Genomic DNA, 21,120 nt, shown 5'->3' with positions numbered 1-21,120 from the left:
ACACACATTTAGATTGATTAACCAGTAACAACTGCTGAAAAAAATATTCATGAAATTAAAAAAAAATTTGTTGACTGCCACCCAAAAAAAAAAAAAAATACAAATTTATACATAGCGAGAAAAAAAGAACAATTTCAAGGCAGCTTTTAATCATGGATTGAGCAATTTATTCATTCTGTCAGGACATTTTTTTTTCTTTACTGTCCTGAAGTCTAACACGAACAAAAAAACCAAATGTGAGATGTTCCATTTGCATCAACCAGAAAAGAAGACTGCGATCATGGAAATAGACATTCAGAGAGGACATTAAAAAGTTGATCAACTTGGATAGATTGCCCAGTATTTTCCCAAATGTACCTATTTGATCCTATTGGACGTTGGTTTTTAGATTTACCAGTACCTTTAAGGTGGGAGTTGGGCAATATTTAAAAAAAAAAAAAAAAAAAGGCCTCCTAGCTTTTAAGGAAAAGAAAGCCACGTTGAGCACATGTGTGGTTGTAAGAGCTTGCATGCATGCTGACACAGGCACTGATCTTGACTTTTTGGGTCCTCGGATAGAAAGAAAACAGCATTATGGGATGTGTGAGACCTCGCAAAAAAAAAAAAAAAAAAAGGCAGTAGACAGGACTTCCACAAAAAAAAAAAATCCAAGAAACACTGAATGACATTTCGATGTGCACTCTTGTCAAAATAAAAAAGACATAATAAAAACAAATACATAACCAACAACTCCAAAGATGTTCAAGTTACCAGAAATCTGCCGCGGGGGAAATGATAAAACTTTAACAGCAACAAACATAAAACACAAAATAGTGGCTTTACTCCAGGAACTTCCAAATTATAATAACATTACTCCGAATATAAGCCGACTCTTTTATCCAGAGGAGCTCTGCAAGCCAGTGCTGAGCATTCTGGGTCCTGTAATAAAATCCAGAAATACCAAACGACGAGAAGCTTTTGAAGCTGCTTCTCATACAAATAAAACAAAGAAAGAGCAGTATAGAAAAAAAAACAACACAAATGTAAAAGCAAGCACAAACATTTTTAAGAATAATTAAGGCGAGTTAAAATATTGCAGAATGTATTGGCCCCTGTGTCTTCAAACAGACTGCCACAACAGTCAGAGCTCCCACGCTGCATGGATCCAGAGGACGGATCAAATGATGACATTTTGGAAAAAAAAAAGAAAAAAAAAAAGAGTGATCCTCTTTGGAGAGATTCTATTTGGTTTCATTTGGTCTCTTCCTCAAGAATATTTTAAAGGGAACACGGACAACCTCCTTAAAAAGAACAAATTAAGAACAAAATGAAAAAGGGGGGGGGAGTGTCATTATCTTTTAGGGTGGTGGGGTCACAGATTTTTTTTTTTTTTTCGTCCAAACACCTGATATGACAGATGACAATGACTTGCCTGTGGGAAGAGTATGTCCCGCTTAAAGTTCTTCCCCTGATTCGGATTAAGAGCAGTCCGGCAAAAGATACAAAAGAAAACGGACCTCAAGTTTTTTTTTTTCTTCTTCTGTCTAATCGTCATTTTAGGGGACACGTTCCTCGCAAAGTGTCCCTCTGCTCCCCTTGTCAGTGAAAAAAAAAAGGCTGATTCAGCAATCCTCTTGTCCCGAGGTCATGCCTTGAGTGTTAGGGGGGGCCGGTTGTCGGGCCCTTTGTGGTTCTGATCGCCAACAAAAGAGGCTTCAAACGTTCATCCTTCAGGTCCGGTTTTGTCCTCGTCATCTTTCAAACCCATTCCTGCATGGAGCGTTTGCAGTAAAGTATGTGGCGCGGCGTACCTTTCCTCTTGAACTGCACCACGGTGTAGACCAGCACCAGCAGGCACAGGGCCAGCACGCACGGGATGACGATGGCGACCGCCTTCACCGTGTTGGCCTCGTTGTCCAGCTCGATAATCACGTCCGTGTTGCCGTCGCCGGCGGGAGGGCGACCCGGGTCGGCCGACATTAAATCGCAACCCATGAAGTCCTTGAGGATGGAACGCGGGTAGCCCGGTTCAACTCTGAGGAACTGGTTGTTGAACTTCCAGTACTCCTTCCCCTTGTAGAAATATGTGAAACCTGAAGGGGCGGAATGAGAAAAAAATAAATAAATCAATTTCACGATGCAGTTGAGCCACTGTGCATTTGACAGCAGCGTTGTTAAGCAACATTGTCACAGGAGATTAATTAAAAAAACAAATCTCATGAAAAACACACACGTGGGTCAAACCACAAAGCTAATATCGCACGTCATCGAGAAACAAGCTGCTCTGGTGTTCTCCAAAGACTTTTTTTTTTTTTTTCCCATGAGAATGAGTGGCCAATTGTACTGGTGTCACGCAAACTAGAAAGTCACAACGAGTCAGTGTTCATTTTTGATTCCAACCCCCCTGGAGGAAGAATCCACTCGGAACCACGTGTCTCCTTCTGTGGGATTATTTGTGAAGACAGCAATGCAAATGTTGAGCGAAGATAAAATGAACGTTTTGCCTTTCCTGTGCACAGTGCAAACATATATATTAATTAAATTTATTTTATAATATCAAGGTTGGTGTGAACCTTGTTTTTGACACCTCGAATTCATTTTAAGGGAGTTTTAAGGTTGACTTCAGGACGTCCCTAAAAATATCCATATCATGTAAAACTGGCCGCTTACCTTGCATGTGACAGCTTGGCTCGCTATTTATTATTCATGCCTGCTGTTTTCAGGGAAAATGAGGACAAATACTCTAAATGTAAATAGAATGAATGAGATTGGACTTTCTTAAAAATGGTGGACAGGGGACATTGTTCCTCCCAAAGAAAAAAGATGTTCCTATGTGAATGTGTCACCCACGTCACCCGCGTAGACGTGTACTCAATTTATCTGGGTCGATCTCGGCGACACGTGACACACCCCGACCTGTATCGGCTTCAAAAGCGAACGTGCATGTGATGAACGCACGAGCCAATCAGCCACGCCGCCCACCCTTCCCGCTCACGTTCCTCCCGGCCTCAGCGGCACAAATATTGGGCTATGAATTTGGCTGGCGACCCACGGGACAGATGGCCCGAGCGTTCAGTACCACCTGCCCTGCTTTTTCCGACCAAGGTGTTGCCAAATCCGGGCCCGGGTCCAACTGGCAGGATAAGCTCAACGCGGAAAGATTTTCTCGTCTGCAAACAATCGAGCGGCTCGACAGGTGAACACTTTTAAAAGTTACATACGGGCTTGATTCGGGCCGTCGGGTTGAAACCGGAAGATCCCAGTGGTGCTTTCGGCTTCCAAATTAATTTGCACCAAAATATTTCTTGTGCAAGATGACCTATATTCATATTCCGATATAATCACCATTTAATTTACACGCCGATGCAAAATGATGGGGCAAATGAATGCGATTTATATATAGCCAACCAGATGAAATCAATACAAGCTGGCAAATGAACACTACGTCCAGCTGCTGCCAAATTAGACTATCAGCAAGGACAAATCATACCGTTGGCTTTATCGACAAAGGCCCCCTGTGGCGATTCGGGCACACCTCTCCACACGGTGATGGGTTTAGGATACCCGGGGTCCATGGTTCTCATTTCCTCGTTGTAGCGCCAGTACCTGAACACGAGCAAAAGATGAAAAAAAAAAAAATCACAAATACATTTCCTATATCCATACCTGTCTCCTTTAAAGAAGTACGTCTTGGCCACATCTTGCCACCACACGGCCGTCTCTATGCTCTGAGCCGGCATACCGTGACCATACTGGCTGATGTCCTTAGGGTATCCAGCCTGCAACACCGTGTCCTTAAACACCCAGAATTGCTTCCCTGCAAAGTAAAAAAAAAAAAGAAAATAGAAACATTGAGCAAAAGAAGGACAAGCAAGAGCACAGGTTACCCTGCGGGTGCAATACACGACGAGTGAGAAGGGCGAATTTACAAGGACGGCGAGCACAAGCTTTGGCGTAAATATCAAGCGGTAAACCTGTTACCTTGTGTAGTCGATGTTTCCCTCATTTAAAATAGGACAAGGCGCAAAGTGAAAAGTTCTGCCCTTGCTTTGAGATACTGTGGGAATTGAGGAGGCGGTAAAAATGAAACGCCCAGATGTGTTAAAGACTTTCAATTGCGATAACATAATATAATATAATATAATATAATATAATATAATATAATATAATATAATATAATATAATATAATATAATATAATTAATATAATTAATATAATATAATTAATATAATTGATATGATTAATATAATTGATATAATTAATATAATTAATATAATATAATAAGAAAAGTTACTTAATAAAATATATATTAAGTGTTTGATTTGTTTTATTCTCCTCCTTCTAAGTCCACTCCCCAAATTTCTCTGTGTAGTGAACTTTCCTTCCTGGAGAGTAATTAGGTGAAACTGCACACTTCTGACAGTGTGACCCCAGGAAGTGCGTTTCAAGTCATTCCAGGAGGAAGAGGAGGAAGTGGGGGTGGTTGGAAGAATTTGTATTGCAATATTATCATGATTAGAATCCCAAAAGAGTAAATGGGATTTGTTACACACACACACAAACTAGTGGTGGCCTCTTTTTAGAGAGGAAATTCATTTAACCTCTTTCCCTGACAAAGACCCACCATGTCACACTTCCTCTGGCCCTGACACAAATAATAAAAAAAAAACACCACACCCTGGGATTAAATTCACTACCTACCTCAAAATTGGATTTATTTTTTATTTTTTTAAAGTAACACACAAGAGTTGTTCTGTATACAAAGGGGAATTCTTTAGCGTTATAAGCTCTCTGCATTTAAAGTGTACATCTAATATTTATTTTTATAATTTTCTTCTGAGGGTAGAAGGTATAAATGCATCAATCCTGTTGTTAGCTAGTCTGAGAAGATAGCAGGGTGGAGAAATGGCACAGAAGCTTTTTGGCGCAAGTTGTGTGCGTTTCCAGGAATTGTTGGGTTTTGAAAATAGAAATGAGGTTGAGCGAAGATTTGTAGTTTGTTTGCCAGCCTGCGTTCATTGCCCTACCTAGGCGTCGACCTCATGCATATTGATACTGACACAAAAAAAAAAACACAATATAACTTGCCGTGCCGTCATTTCCAAGATTCATTTGGACTGCAGTTGAAGATTTAAAGAGAAACATTAATACCGCTAGGACTAAGCTCACTATCAACATTATTAAAAGTCAAAGCTTCAGGATTACCTTGGATTTTCCGAGCAAGTGAGCAAAACATTCATCGTTTTCAGATTCACAGTGAAATAAGATCAAGGGAGTTCCCTCAGTGATAAAGAAGATACGAGTCTCTTGTTGTTGTTTTGTACCAGACTATCAAGCCCCTAAAAATAAAACTATATAGTGGCGGTCGTAAAAAAAAAATAAAAAAAACAGGCTTACCTTTGAAGAAAACAAATTTGCCCTCACTATTCTCATAGACCGCATCAATTTTGGGTGGCAGACCCCTCCAGAAAACACTGATGAGCATCGGGTACCCGGGCATGACCGTGTTATCCCGTACTCGCCAAAACCAATGATCCTAAAACACAAAAAAAAATGACCATAAATGATTATTAAGTATTTTCATTTTATCACGTGCAATATGGTGAGTATTCTCAGAATCTCAGCTTTCCCATTGGAATAGAAGGTGTGTCTATTTGATGAGGGATGAAATTTGATGCCAAAAACCAGAGCCAGGGGAGACCCAGCTGGGAAAGCCATTTGGACTCCCACCCTATGCTAGAAAACAGTCCAGCACGTCTGGAGACACACACACACACACACACGCACACGCACTAAATGAAGGCTACATCAATAGCTGATTAAACAAAGCGTCTCGGCTACTCTCACTTTTCTCACTTTCTAATCCAATTGTTTCGCTGGGACTCCGCTGGACACTTCTCCTCTTTCAACCTTGTTCACTCTGCCCAAACTTCTCACTTCCTTCTCTGATTCCTTTGCCTGGCTCACTTAAAAGCCACAGCTGCCCTAGATGCCAACTGCTTCACATTTTCTTTCATATAAAGAACGCAAAAAGGTAATTGAAAACACATGTTAAGTCTGAAATTGGACCTTTTTGAATTCTCTGGACTTAATATGAGAGAAAATGTGATTTTCCCCCCACCCTAACATCTTATACTCCCACTAGGAAAAAAAGGAAAGCTCAAAAAACATTTCATCAATTAATTTGCTATTAACACAAGTTGAAAATTGAAATTTAATTTAACGTTTGCAAATAAAGGAAAAATTATCGACGTGTGTGTGCACTAGATATGTTAAAAAAATTATCAACTGTAACAAGCGTGACATCTCACCTCACTTTGTTATTTATAAAACAGGCTGAGAACAAAATGCAGCACATTATTTACAAAAAAAATGTTTACTGCTATTTTCTATGCACAGTAAGTAGAAAATTCACTTAAACGCAATATAAAATAATTTCCCCCAAGGCCGAAGGAGCTTTGTGAGTGGACAACATAATCATGCAGAGATTAAATAGATATTGAATGAATATTTTAAATACTATAAATGGTTGAATATGAATTCCCCAAGTTAAAATCTATATGCCTGAATAATTAGAACGACTTGTTTACTATGAAATACTTATGAAAAAAAAACTTTAATGAACCACGAACACAAGTGCCGTTTCATCCATAATATAGTGCAAAGTTTAAAAACAGATTTATTATCTTTGGCCGTAAAACGCAATGGGTGAGAAGGGGAAATAGCAAACAAAGTCTTCTCTTCCCCTTAACTCCACAAGACTCTTACTTAGCCAATTAATACTATTTATAACCCCCCTACCGAAAAAAAAAAAAAGGTCACATATAAAGCATGAGTAGCACTCTTTATCCTGTGTGTGCACAACACAAGGCTGCTTTGTGTCTTGCCCCAAGGTTTATCTGCGTTCCTCACTGCTTGGTGCTGTGGTCTTGTGCTCACAAGCTTCGACCAAGGATAAAGATTCATTGAGGCACGCGTGTAGTTTTCTCTTAAAAGCCACGTTTGTGAGTTGTGGGACCAAAAAATGGTCTGAGGTTCCACCTAATGTCTCCAAACATTGTCTTTTGTTTACCTTAAAGACAAACATCTCTCTTCTTAGTATGGCCAAGGTGTTGAAACATCCATCGCAGATGTTAGGTTTAGAATTGGGATGCGACGGTCTGTCACCGGGAGGCAGTCGAGGAGGTCTGGTTTGCCGGTCTGGTTTGCGTGGATCGGAAGGCGGGTGGGAGCGAGCAGGGGGCACCGTCGGTAAAGGCTTGGTGGGCTGCGGGAGCTTGTCAGGAGGCCCTAGATAAAATAAAAATGTCGAAAAAAAAAATGAGGTACGCGAGGAAATAAACATTCACTCCCATTGACGGCAAAAGACGTCAAAGCTTCTGGGCTGGCAGAGAATGAGTTAACCACTTCTGAAGATGCCGTTGAACCTGAACGTAAGAATAAAACAAGCGGCGTACACATTTCTCTCGCTAACGCTTCATATTCATGACTAACATGAAAGCAGGCTGAAGAACATGAATCCGACGAGTACAAAGAGAGAGGTAGAAAGGAGGAGCGTGAGTGGGTTGCAAGTATAAATAATTGAACACATGATGGTGCAGAGATAACATTCCCTGTGAATGTGGAAAAAAGAAAATATGGCTGGCTTCACAAGCTGCAGGAATATTCCATATTTGGAAGACTTTGCAGTGAATATAAAACAGATCCAATATCGAACGGCAGGCCGATCAGTGGATTAACGGGGAGCGCTAGACATCTTCCAGTCCGCATAACGGATGCTCGGGGTTTTACATGAGCGGGATTCCTTTCACTGACTGAATTAAATCCTGTGAAATACATCCCAGATTAGACGAGGCGAAGCGCTCGGCAGTTATGTAAGCAGGCGGGGAGATCACAGTCAGCTGGACACTCGGGAGGGGGGACATGAACTGGCAACATCTCTGTGCCATGACAAGAGAAAATAAATACGATATAGAATTCTTGCGCCACTGTATTATTGCGAAACACACCCCGAAATCTCATTTCCACTTGTGTGATGATTAATTCCGTTAAGTACACACCGAAACCGACCGAGTCTGTTTTGTTTCCACCGAAACGTTATCGGTCCGAGCAGCCAAAAAGGAAAGTCTCGAGGTGTATTTGCTTGCCATCAAGATAAGACGGAACTGTTTAGCCGGAGTAACAAATGAATGAATATAAGTCGCTCATGGCAAGTCAAACAAAAATAAACAGAAAGCCTATTAGTGTCCAAGGAGCCCCGAGGACTGGTTTTGACAAATTAAATCAGACGTGACTCCGAGACACGTTACGGACAACTTATTTGTGTTGGCTAAAACATAAATATGGCGGTTGGCAGTTGAGAGCGCTGACATTTCTTCGACAAGGTTTTTTTTTTGTACTGCTCAGTTGGTATGTAGAAGGTTGAAAAAAAAAAAAAGCCAGAGGCCAAAATGTGTAATCGCAATACTGTGTGACAAAAGCGCTTAAGTCTTAATTCCACTGGAAATCTTTGCTGCCTAATGACATCATGACCATTTTTCCTTCTCAGCCTCGACTTCCCATTGATATAAACACTGAAGGTCGCACCATTGACCTTATTTGGATTCAACAATAAGGAGGGGGGGAATTGCCGGGGGGGAAGGATTCCCGTGAGAGGAACTGCTGCCACTTGTCCTGCCCTTCAACTCCGAGTACAAGAGAGAGGTGGAGGGAGAGGAGTAAAACACAAGAGGGATGAGGAGAGATTTGATCCCTTGCCCAGGTCTGTCACTCCCAAAGGTACCCTAGTCATGTAAACAGATGGCCGCTTCTTGTGTGTGTGTGTGTTTGTGAAGGAATGTGTGCAGCCATTCGTGCGACAGCCCGCTGTCATCTCGGTGGAGTGGAACTGGTTTACAGTCTCGACAGCTATAAGGGACAACTTCCCACTAAGTTGCGTCACATGCAAAGATGATCAAAACAATGTGTCATCGAAGAAAAAAAAATCCCACCATAAATCTTCTGGATGCCCAGAAGATCGTCCATCGGTAGTTTGAAGTTCTCAGTGTCCATGTATTGGTAAAAAGGAGCCATGATGGCCGTCGGGTCGTTGGAGTGTTCCAGCCCGAGTGCGTGGCCCAGTTCGTGGACCGCCACCAGGAATAAATCGTTACCTGAAAGTTGGATGGAGAAATTAGCTGTGGCATGGTCAATTTACAATATATGCAGGGAATTGAGGGGATTACGCAATAAGGTCCACACAGAAACGGGAGACATAGGTTGTAATTAGCGTGCAGTTGTGGTTAACCAAAGCGGTTGTGAACTTTTGACTCTGGAACACTCTGTGGTCGACAGTTCAATTCGCTCTGAAATTAACACCACCCCCCCCCCCTGTTCTCGACTCCCGCTAAATCCCCTTCATTTACGTCACACGGACTAAAAATTTCTCAGATGTGAGCGTGAAATCGTTTTTGTTGTCAAGTGTAACTATTAAATTGAGTGTAGCCAGGTTTTGAAACATTGTAGTATTGAACTAGGAGAGAACGTTGTTGTCAATATATTTTGCAAGAGAGGAGGTCAAATGATTTCCACATGATACGAATGAATGAAGATGAACTGTAATTTTCCAAAGTGTTATTCTTAAGCTTCAACTCTTTGGCCTCCCGGGGGGGCATTTGAGGTTGCCATTTTATTTTTCCACTTGTCGACCTAAGTCATACTATACGTGGGGGTCCATAAACAAAAAGCCAAGGTGACTTGGTTACAGCCTCGCCAATGGTGAGGATACAAGACGGGTGGGAAGAAAAAAGGTGACGAGGAATAAAACAAGGTGGACAAAAAAAAAAAAGCAAATGTGGGAAGTTATGGTTTACTATTTACAAATATTCAAAGTTTTAAAAAAGCTCAAGCATCTGCAAACTATTTACAGTATAGGCTACACGACAAACTGATAACTAGTTTTGAAATCAGAGACTAGTAAAAACTTCAAATAGTTTAAAAAGATGAATGGTAATAAAAAATGGTCTATCTCTGTTTTTAAAAAGTGAAGACAGTTTGTAATTTTAGTAATTGCGGGCCCCCAGGCCTTGGGTTTGACACAAACGTTTTTGAGGTTTTAAAAAGACACTTCAAAGGGTGGAGTTAAGATTTACATTGACAATCTTCTCTCCCGGTGGTTAACAGGAGCCGTGATTAGAAACCAGAATGGTCTGCTTGCTCTTTCTCCGTAATTTACAAGCTCCCTATACATGTCGCGGCCTATCTGTGTGCTCGGGGCACATGTGATGTGGGAATACAAGCTCCCTGACATAAACATGAACAAGATAAACAGACACAGGCACACAAATCAGATGACGACGCTGTCCGTCCAAATTCTGGAGTTCCGAACAAGATCTGATAGGTCTCGTAGAAATATACGAATAAAATTGTTTTTGATGTTATCACTAAAAATGTTTATACGAACGCAAAGACCAAAGTTGTTCTATCGCTTGGGTGTTGTTTTTTTTTTGTGGTACTTTTCTGGTTCGGCCTAAATTGTTTTGCAGTGTTACGCTTCAACAATTCCCCTAAGAGACTTCACCACTGACAATTTGCCTGTAGAAGTGCTCTTGGAAACGTGTGCCACGCAACAAACTGCACACCAAAGGGGGGTAATTGCATTTCGATGTTGTTCTCTGTCTCCGAGCACGCTGAAACTATTTTTTTTTTCTCCAATATTGTATCAAACCAAAAAAAAAAACTTTTTTGTCATTAAATGTACTGAGTTTTGGAGAAGCTAACTCAACATAACGTGTACTCTGCTGTGGCGTAATTATTTATTTACAGAAACTGCAACGGAGTGAAATTCAGACTTTGGAATATTGCCAAGGATTGGAGTATCAGCAGCTCCTGCGGACTGGAGGTAAATAAACCAGCAGCGAGCATATAATTAATGCTGCCAAGGAAAGGACATCCTTTATTCTTGTCATGTTTATCTCAGCGTAGCACCTGTGAGCAAGACAGGGGGATTGGTGTACATTTTTTATTGTGATCATTCATCATTAATAATACATTTCCGAGCGAGGGGGCTTTGCACGTGGGCACACAAAAACAGGTGTCCTTGGAAAGCCCCAAACTATAATATTGCTTGTGAAAACTCGGCTTACACCGGCGGGGGAAAATGAAAAGACAGATGCTGATGCGCGTCATTTTCAATTAAGATGCTGCGGAGAATCTTATAAGGGCATATCAGCGGGAGGGGACGCTTTATCAAGGTGTGTGTTTGTGTGTGTAGGCGGAAGCGAGCCCCAGCGCCCATGTGGAAGTTGATGCTGCTGCTGTCAGTAGGTGGCTGTCTATTTCTAGTGGCAGCCTGGTGGGCAGAAACACGTGCTGACGTCTCTGCTTCCTTTCCGTGACTTTATTTTGCTCCCGAGTGTGCGTGCGATTGCAAAAACTGGCCTTCAAAGTGATGTTTGTAATAAGATACGTTTGGGATAATAATACGTTACGATTATACGTTTGGATAAAAGATCACTTCGCACGCAATAAAACATTTTATAATTATATTATCTAAAAAAAATTTCAAGTTGATCAAAATCAACAGATTTAAAGGAAAAATAAATCATACATCCTTACAAATGACACCCCAATAGTGTGATCCATTAATCCCCTCACACGTGTCTGTGTTGCCGGGTAAAAAGGTTCAGACAAAACATCACGTGTGAACTTACAAGATGGAACAGCTACAATACGAGCGTACTTAAATCGCATGCCTGCGCGCGTTTAGCTCCCAGCGGACCGAGGATTAATTCTCCAGTGCTCACTGGTGGACTCATCGTCCAAAACAATAACAACAATAACATCGACAGTCCGCCCCGGTGCCGACAACCAACGCGCCAAATGGTCCTTTCCCCTCAACGGGGCGAGGGATTAGCTATGACAGACTGGCGGCTTACTGGACAGATATTTATCAGCGCCACTGAAATACGCCAAGGTCGTGTTTAGGGTACCGTATTTTCCGCACTATAAGTCGCACCTAAAAACCTCTAATTTTCTCAATTCATTGAAGGTGCGCCTTATAATCCGGTGCGCCTTATAGTGCGGAAAATACGGTACTATATGTGTATCTTACATGTTTGGTTTAAGACGGTGAATCACGACTTTCAACCGTAGCTTACCATCATGGTTGGGGTTGCCCAGCGTCCACGGCTCATCCGAATCAAAGTGCGTATCTCCGCCGATTCCTGGCCCTGGGAAATAGGCGTGGGCTAGGAAGCCGCCCTCGCCGTCAAATGGTGAGCTATCACCATGGAAACCTGAGGCAAAGATAATCGTGATGTCCACGTCTTTTTTGGTTCGCTCCAGTTCACTGTACGGCACGGCTTCGAAGCGCAGCGGTGTCACGTTTTGCCAAACGTCAAAAGCTCGCCGGATGGCGTCGTGGGTCTCCTCGGCACCGACTTTGGGGGTCACGTTCTTTATGCTGTACGGATACGACACACAAAAATGGAAGACTTTATTACTGTTGTGTTGTTTCAAACGCAAAGTAGTACCCAAAGTTAAAAATACGATCCTGCCAACCGAGGCTTACGATTTTTGAGCCGAGTCCACAATGCCAGCTCTGATTTGTTGCAGGTGTGGAGAGGATTGGACAATTTTCTAGCTCACAAATCTACTTTCTAATTAAGGCTTATCAACAGCCCACTGCCTTCTGAAAGCCCAAGTCTGGTTAGTCACGGAGGGGGGGAAAAAGCTCTCACGGCTTTCTACGCTCTGAAAATAATCGTCACGGTATTAAAATTTGGTTTCACTCTGGTTTGGTTGCCAACAGCTTATGAGAAGACGTCTGCCTGCTGTTGTAGCTGACTCGAATGGTGATTTTTTTTTTTAAATGACGTTTGAAAAAAAGTCTGAGCCCTTTCTAAAACCACTGCTAATTGCCGAATGAAAGATTTTGACCCCTTCTAAGGCCATATCAAATATTTAACTCCATGTTGGGAGGTGATAATTACTCTGGATGCATCTCGTGAGCTATAATAGTACTTGCATGTGGGGAAAACAGTGGGGATGCCAAAACTAATTAGGGCCTCCCAACAGCACATACTGTATACGCCGACGTGGAAACCGGCACACACCCCATGCATTAATTATGCCTTTTCAAAACCCAGCTTTGTTTTTTAATGATTATTTAACGAGTCTGAAAGCGAAAGATGGATATTTTGAAGGGGGGGGGGGGGGAGTGTGACCGTAGCTGGAATCAAACCGAGCGATAGCAGATTGAGACAGCGGGGAGGACATTAAAAATCCACTTGCAGAAATGTGTTTTTCCATTTTGGGGTGCGATTTGACTAAATGAAGAGTAAAAATTGATTGATCCACTCTTTTTATTCTGTTTTTTTCCATCGAAATTGTTTTTTTTATTTCAGCTTCTATGAAAGAATTAAAAAGGGATTGCTGTCGATTTTTAGATCCTCGTAAAATGTTTGTTTTAGCATTTTAGCTATTAGAGTACTGTTTGTATCGAGCGGCCCAGGTACGGAATCCTTTTTTTTTTTTTTTGGGTGTTTTTATTAAACCGCCTGGGTTCGTTCTGTTCTTTTGTGCTGAATATTTAGCATTTGACATTTTCTGAGATTCATATCTTGTCGGAGCCAATCCGGACTGCGCTGCTCGGTGGCGGCAAAGCGTTTTCTCACTGCCGAAAGGTGGAAGACGAAATGGAATTCCACCGCATTCACGACTTTGGCTGCAGCAGTTTGACAGCCCGAGGCAAAGCTGCCTAAGCTTCGCACACCGCCATATAGAGCCCTTACGAATATGCGCGCAAGAGCAAATACACTCTGGAAATCCTTCGATCCTATTACATAATCTATCCCTCAACTTTGCACTCGGGGGGTTCCTCTTCTCTTTGTAGCTCATCTCTGTCTGCTGCTGGTTTTCTTTACTTGGGTTTTTCACATGCCTTCACTGAGCCAGACAATTCAGATCTTTTTATTTTCTGATATTTATATATATATATATTTTTTTTTATAAAAATAAATCTAAAAGCATATATATTTATGACCAATTTAAGTAGAAATGCCCAAAAAATCCAAAGGGTTCCCCATTTGCATATTTTTTTGTTTTTCTCGCAGTTCTGCCCCCGAACGATATCCCAAAACAGCTGCGCGTCTAATTCAATATTCGCCACGCGTTTATCCTCAAAGTAGACAAAAAAGCAACCATTAAGGCTTGTCCCATAAAACATAAAGCCAAAGACAGATAAGAGATTTTACAAATTGTGGGCTCGTAAAAAGCAAAGTAAATCTCAGCTTAAAACAACATTGAACTTCTGATGACCTTCATGCGTCTTTGTTGTTACAGACATTCATAAAACTCTACAAATATATTTTTTTTTTGCTAGAGGCAAGAATGTCACTCACCTGTACGTGATATGTTTGTGTTGCCACTTTTGTCCCGTTAGGGCGTACCGCCGTTTCCTGACGCTGAATTTTGATACACCCGCAATCTGGTCAGGAACGCCACATCTGGGCTTCTTCATCCACCTGCAGGAGGACACAACAATAAAACCTATTAAGACGGCAAAAATATTTTGAAGGCTCAACTAGCACACTTTTCCAGTCCACGTTATCTGTTGGATCCACATATGACGCTCACCTCAGTGTGTTCCCGCTGCATAGCGAGAAGCAAAAGGGAAATAGAAAAACAGGCAGACTGTTAGCTGATCACATTTCACCCTGTTTCAGTCCAGTGGTTAGATGGCAGTCACTCGGCCGGCGGACACATTACGGCGTTACAGTTCAGTGGGCAAATTGAGCTCATTGCCATTTGTAGCACGGATGGCATTTGGGTGTCGCCGGGGACAAATGTCAGCGAACAGCGTTTGAGTTACGCGCCAGGTAAAAAGTCACCGCGCAGAGTGTCGAGGATCGATGACAGCTTACAAAAGAAGAGTTCGTCACGTAACGAGCATCACTTTGATTCACTCGTTTTTATTTTGGTGGGTTACTCACTCTATGGTGTTGCTGTCCAGAGTTCCTGTAACGTTGAGGCCGTAACGGCGCTGCATGGCAGCGATAGCGGACTGCATGACTCGGGCAGAACGTAGCACTGACATTCTGGGGTCTGCAGGAGGGAGGTAGCCATACCTTTGGAGCCACGTCTAGGAACAAAGAAATAGAAATTAGGGAAGGCTACCAAGTGGGAGGCATTACACATCATGCACGTTGCAAATCAAATCAAATCCTTCATCCCATTGTTATAAATGAAAAGAATGGCACAGCAGTTGGCTCTTTTGAAAGAAATGATAAAATGGAAAGTGGCAGGAGGTAAAAAAAAAAGAAAAAAAATCGAATTTATGTTAGGTTTACTGAGCAGAATGCAATCTTTTATCGTGTTGTTTGGCTTGTCAGGAAAAGAAATTGCCATAATAGAGCTCTCAGTGTCCCTATAAAATCCTGCCAAAGGGAATCACCTCAGATCTCGGGAGGGAGGAAAAAAGGGGGTCGGTCTTTCCCACGCAAGACCTTTAAGGGATTTGCCTAGTCCCAGACGTTCTGTATTCCTCATCAGCAAAACAATAAACACAACGTCCGACGTCTGCATTTTGTGACACAAATAAAACCCGGGTCATAAAGAGAAGCAATAGATTGTAACGCATTTGAAGTGTGTAGAAACATAAACACGCCAATTGAGACTGGGAATCAAATGTGTAATAAACTGCCTGGCAGCAAATTCCCCTCAATTAGCCTTCACGCTGCTAAAGCTCTTTGGCAAAACATGAGTACGATCCGACAGGAGAATATCGTTACACTGTTTATAGTTTGGAGTGGCTGAAATACAATCAAATTTAGCAGCCGGTGAAGGTCAAACATGGAAGTTCATGACTGTCGAAACAGTAACATTAGTCCGCTCTCATGTCAACTGATTCCATTCACTAAATTAGAAATTAAAATCTGAAGTAGCGTGACATCAAAAGGAGTTTCGGCATTTTTCGGTTTGAAGAGATGTCAGCGTTTAGACAGAAAGGATATACAAAATTGTTTCCAGTGCTCTCATTATGTAAAAATCACTCCTCTACTTTCTGCTGGTATTCATTTGACTTCTAATGCGTACTTTCTTCTTTCTTGTCCTTTAATTATCTGTTCTTCCTTGGCATCTCCTCTTTGAAAATCACAGCCACGTTCCCCTTTTTCCCTGACTGCCACGATGATATCTCAAGAAGCAAAAAAAAAAAAGCTAGGCACATCCGATCAAACAAAAAAAAAGAAAAAAAAACAGACAAAGCTGTTTTTAAATAAATAATAAAGACATTTATCTGTTCAAATCTGTCCCATATTGGGCCAAAGTTGAGCTAGCACTCATGGAATAATATAAAAGTTGCCCTTTAAAATTGCTTTACGTGAACTGTAAGGTACTTGACACACTTTCAATAATAATCAAACATCAATTCCAAGGTTGCTCTGCTTCTTTCAGCCTTCATTGCCGTCCGTCTCCTTCATTACTTTGTTGAGTACATTCTTTAATTATTTCCCGTTGCGGGTCTTGCATCGATTGACTTTCCGTGCCGATTTGAGGAGAAGTCGCTTGCAGCTCAACAGCCTCCTCGTTCAATGGAATGGAAATTCCTGCAGTAGGTCGGAACGCATTTAGGTCGTGTAATGACGTTAATGGGCAATTTATGTAACACCTTTCGAGATAATGCGCTTCCATTTCACACCACTCGAAAACAACTTCATTCTGAGTGTCGTGTCAATCAAAACTTGTTTGAAACTATTTGAACTTTGTATCAGTTTGCCAACTAGTCTGTTTGGGCAAAATTCTTTATAACTTTCTATCAAAGTGACCAAAACCACAATTGAATCTCAGCTAATCAGCCTCCTCGTGATTCATACTTCTTTGCAGTCATGAGGTTAGAATTTCCCTTCTACTCATTAATTACGAATACTGGCTAAAACCTAAAATGTCTGAATTCCATCTAAGCCTATTTCTGGATTCTCCAGACTTGTCTCCACTATACTGAGAAGTAGAATCCAGTCACTCCTCTGTATTTTCACCAGGACTGTTTTTTTTATTTTTTTTATTCTAAACTGTTACACAATAAAGGAGAAAAAATGCAGGCAGACAGAAAACACAGCGATCTCAGCACTAACAAAAAAAACTGGATACGATTGAGCAGAGTCAAAAAAACAAATTTTCATCTCCTGCCAAAAACGCCAACACTAGCGGGAGGAATATTTGAGTTGAAAAGAAGGGCAAAGTACTGTACTGACAAGAAGCTCGGATCCAACGTCCCTTTCAGGAGTTTGACAAAGACGCTGAGTCGATGTGAACCTCGGGACCGACTCTCCGTTTCAAACTCAGACCGTACCTGACAAGCAGAAGGTGGCCTAATTACGACGATGGGTGCCATCAAAAGGCCATCGTGTAAGGGGATGGAATTACTCCATTATGGATGAGGTGTATGTCAGGGAGCCCGGCTGGCATAGCAACACGTTGCGAGCATGTGGCGACTGTTGATGTTGCCACTTTCGACACCGGTTTGCTCCCTCAGGTCACGGGGACGACGAGTGATGTTGCTTTTAAAAATAAAATACTGCATATTTTATCTTGTTGTTGGTCCTATTCATACCTGTTTTTTTTATGTGTGGATTTATTGGCAAGCACGAATACCGTATTTTCCGCACTATAAGGCGCACCGGATTATAAGGCGCACCTTCAGTGAATGGCCCATTTTAAAACTTCGTCCATATATAAGGTGCACCGGATTATAAGGCGCACCTTCAATGAATGGCCCATTTTAAAACTTTGTCCATATACAAGATATATACATTTGGTCCACATATAAGGCGCACCGGATTATAAGGCGCACTGTCGGCTTTTGAGAAAATTGGAGGTTTTTACGTGCGCCTTATAGTGCGGAAAATACGGTACTTGGAGGTAAGCGGGAAGTTAGCACAGGTAAACTGTTAGAACATAACCCGGGCCCACTAGCAAAGCGTGCCAAATCTGACCACTCTAAATTATTCATCACACCAACAACCACTGGTAAGTGTGCCAGGGTTGTCAAGGAAACCACAGCCTTCCTGCCCACACCAGTGACCGCAAACCCACACGTAAACACACAATCAAACTCTATCCGTCTTAAAGAGACAACTGGACTTCAAATAAGCTGAAATTTGTGATGGGACACTTTGGCGGGGATTGCAAAAATGTAAAACAGTTCATATTCACCTTCTACTGACCCAATACACACACATAAGCGGACACACACACAATACTTAATGCATGTCATGCTTACCTCAGTGGCCCCATTAGGACAAAATGTCAGAAAAATGTCATCCACAAATGTCAGAGTCTGATCCAACATACCGATCAGTGGTTGGTGCCTTTTGGGAGCGAGAGTGTATTCTTCTTTCTGAACTCAAACAAGTTAAACCATTTTTTTTCAAAACCTCTGCAAAAAAAGCAAGTGTGGGGTTTGCACTTTTCAAACATTATGGCACTCGAAATAATCTGTTACAATCAGCCACTTTACATACGCGACACCCTGAAGGCATCATCTCGCGTTTTGGATGTGTGTCTAAATATTTAGTAAAGTGTGAGCGTCAAATATAGAACACAAACACAACAGCTGGAGAGAGGGGGCGGGGCTTATCTGTGTGTCAGACTGATGCTATGAATCATTAAGGTCAACATGTGTTGTATGTGTCTCTAGGTGAGCCATATGTGACCGACAAACAGCTGACACCCCTGGTGGGCAATCAAATCTGCTCTCATACACAAAAGAATAATAATAATTTAAGACCTAAATCTGACACCTCATAACTATTCAGGATGAAGCATGGAACATCTATCCTGCTGGAATAATGTGAAACAAAAATGAATGACTTAGCAGTAACAGGCTGTACCTTCTGTACAAATCCAAATTAAAGGGGGTAAAGAAAGGAAGAATATTACTGGAGGACAAATGCAAGGCAGCCAATTTGACCATGAAGTCAAATCCAGGAAGTCAGCCAAGCAGAACAGTAAGTCTTTCGAATAGAGCAGCAATTATTGAGCAAGTTCAGTTCATAGCTTCCACATCAAACCAGATTTATTATTTGCACTCCTACACACTATAAATTAATACCTGCCATCACTGGAGGTAGATCATATCTCACCTCAAAATTCACTCCCAAAATTCCCAACTATCAGAACTACAGAGCGTACAAAAACACTCAGTGCAGCAATCTTGATCCGCAACGGGTAAAAAATCAACAAATCAAATTAAAAAATGATCAAAGGTTTCTTTTTAACTTCTTTCTTCATGCCGGTGTCACGCTGAGCAGAAGAATGCTGCCTGCAGGATGCGGATGTCATTCAAATTCTTACGGCTGACATGTTTTTTTTCGACTACAATGTGTTGAAAATAGCTGAAACTAAGCAATAGATTCAATCAATCAAATTATCAGCAACCAATAAATAGGATCACAATTGCGAATATAATTACCGTATTTTCCGCACTATAAGGCGCACCGGATTATAAAGCGCACCTTCAATGAATGACCCATGTCGGCTTTTGACAAAATTGGAGGTTTTTAGGTGCGCCTTATAGTGCGGAAAATACGGTAAACAGAAATGCTCAGACATAAACAATAGTCACTTTAATTTATACGTTGTTTAAATCTTATGGGAGAGAAAAGCAGATTCTTATACTTAGTCTATAAATATAAATTTATACTTGTTCATAAAGGGCGCTGCTAATTTTGCATTACGAGTGCTTAAGTTGATAACCTGCAGCATCTGGACTAAATCGAACGTCAGCCTCTCAGCCGAGAAGACTGTGGCATGCCAAACTTGCAAATCATGCTGACGTGTTGATGCACTACTTAAATGAGCGTCAGTGGACATGCCAAAACGTCCGTGTGAATGCATGTCAGGACTGATTTGTACATAGATTGATTTTTTTTTTTTCTATGTGTGTGGTGGGGCTACTCCAAGGAGGAAATGACTCCTGGTTCGAAAATAACTTTAAATAATATAACAATTAAAGTAGATTATTTTGAAGGGCAGACATGCAAATCATTAGTACACCGCGTGCAGCCAACACTTGTGAATTTGAAAATGTTTTTTTCCCACCCCCTTCATTATTTGAAATAGTGGACAGGAAGGCAACAGTTCTTGAGACATCAAGTGGAAGATGATAGCACTTAGTAAGCATACAATTAGGTTGCTCTGATGTCATCGCTCAAAGTCCCGAGTGAGTATTATTTGTCCAGTTGTATTAAATATCATGCATTTCTTATTTAAAGCATTTTTTATTATTAACGCGGATTTGCAAGTTTAATACTAATTTGTATAATCATATTCTGCACATTACATATTAATAATGCATTGAATTGAGCTTTTATGCACAAAACAGTAAGATTTTCAGTTTAGAAGTGGGAAAAACGAGCTGATCTATTGCACAAAGAGCCCATTGTTGCAAGAAACACAATGAAGCGTGTGTTGAAAACGCGACAAAAGTTGCAGTTTTGGACCACGAGTAGAAAAACCACGGTGTTGTTGTCATTTGGAATCGTGAGCGGCTTTCAGGTGATGGATGTCCCGCTTGTTACCTCCACGCTGAACGGCTGCTCCTCTCCGTTCACGGCACATAAAATCCACAGCAACAACTGAAGGCATATCGTCCCCATACAGCAGCGATCGAGACATCTCTTGCTGCTGCGCACCGCCAATAAAACCATAGTGAGCGCCGCTGCTGGTCCGCTTATTGTCTCAGTTCAAGTTTGACTCACAGTCGGTACAAACAACCCGGAGGCGGGCGTCATAAATCCTCAGACGTCTAGCAGCAACATTGTAGATGGATCGGGGAGGGAAGCAGCCTGCGAGTTCTGTCAATAGCCCAAAATGCAGGAGGAGGATCCCTAAACCTGGAGGTCAATCGGGCGAGAAGATGTTAACGATTGCCAGTCGCCTCCCGATTCCACCGTCCCCGGATTTGTCCTCCGGTGCGTCGGCTGTTGTTGCAAACCTCCAGAGCCTTTTCTGCCTGGCGCGGCATAGCTGCTCGTTTTCAATTGCGCTTCCCACCCGGTGCGCATGCGCGCATCCAGGAGCGCCTGAGCGCCCCCCATCCACAAAAAAAAATTAAATAAATAAATATCCCTGACAGCAAGCGTGTATGAGGCTGTTTTGCTC

At 41.7% G+C, this 21,120-nt stretch overlaps 1 protein-coding gene across 2 annotated transcripts; it reads right to left on the bottom strand.

Moving 5' to 3' along the window:
- Positions 1-144: 144 nt before the first annotated feature.
- On the bottom strand, positions 145-21,020 carry LOC125985817 (matrix metalloproteinase-16). 2 transcript variants are annotated; one of them, XM_049748980.2, is made up of 11 exons: positions 20,538-21,020; positions 14,952-15,100; positions 14,596-14,610; positions 14,361-14,483; positions 12,117-12,421; positions 8,970-9,131; positions 7,052-7,269; positions 5,377-5,515; positions 3,646-3,796; positions 3,470-3,585; positions 145-2,072 (listed from the first exon to the last, which is right to left on the bottom strand). In XM_049748980.2, the coding sequence occupies exons 1-11, from the start codon at positions 20,664-20,666 to the stop codon at positions 1,738-1,740; spliced, it is 1,842 nt and encodes a 613-aa protein (XP_049604937.1). In that variant the 5' UTR covers positions 20,667-21,020; the 3' UTR covers positions 145-1,737. The 2 variants fall into 2 exon arrangements, with proteins under 2 accessions (XP_049604937.1, XP_049604939.1); XM_049748982.2 differs by lacking the exon at positions 14,596-14,610 and having other exon boundaries at positions 20,538-21,019.
- Between the last annotated feature and the right edge of the window lie 100 nt (positions 21,021-21,120).

The sequence above is a fragment of the Syngnathus scovelli genome, chromosome 18 (assembly GCF_024217435.2).
Source record: "Syngnathus scovelli strain Florida chromosome 18, RoL_Ssco_1.2, whole genome shotgun sequence".
Lineage (NCBI taxonomy): Eukaryota > Metazoa > Chordata > Actinopteri > Syngnathiformes > Syngnathidae > Syngnathus > Syngnathus scovelli.
The sequence above is the reverse complement of the archived record's forward strand: the minus strand, read 5'-3'. Positions and strand labels throughout refer to the sequence as shown.

Excerpts from the sequence above, each read along its gene's own strand:
- LOC125985817 (XM_049748980.2), bottom strand. The coding sequence starts at position 20,666 with ATGGTTTTATTGGCGGTGCGCAGCAGCAAGAGATGTCTCGATCGCTGC. Across the intron at positions 9,132-12,116 it reads GGGCAACCCCAACCATGATG|GTAACGATTTATTCCTGGTG; the intron begins GTAAGCTACGGT and ends TCCAACTTTCAG. Across the intron at positions 3,797-5,376 it reads CAAATTTGTTTTCTTCAAAG|GGAAGCAATTCTGGGTGTTT; the intron begins GTAAGCCTGTTT and ends TTTACTTTGCAG.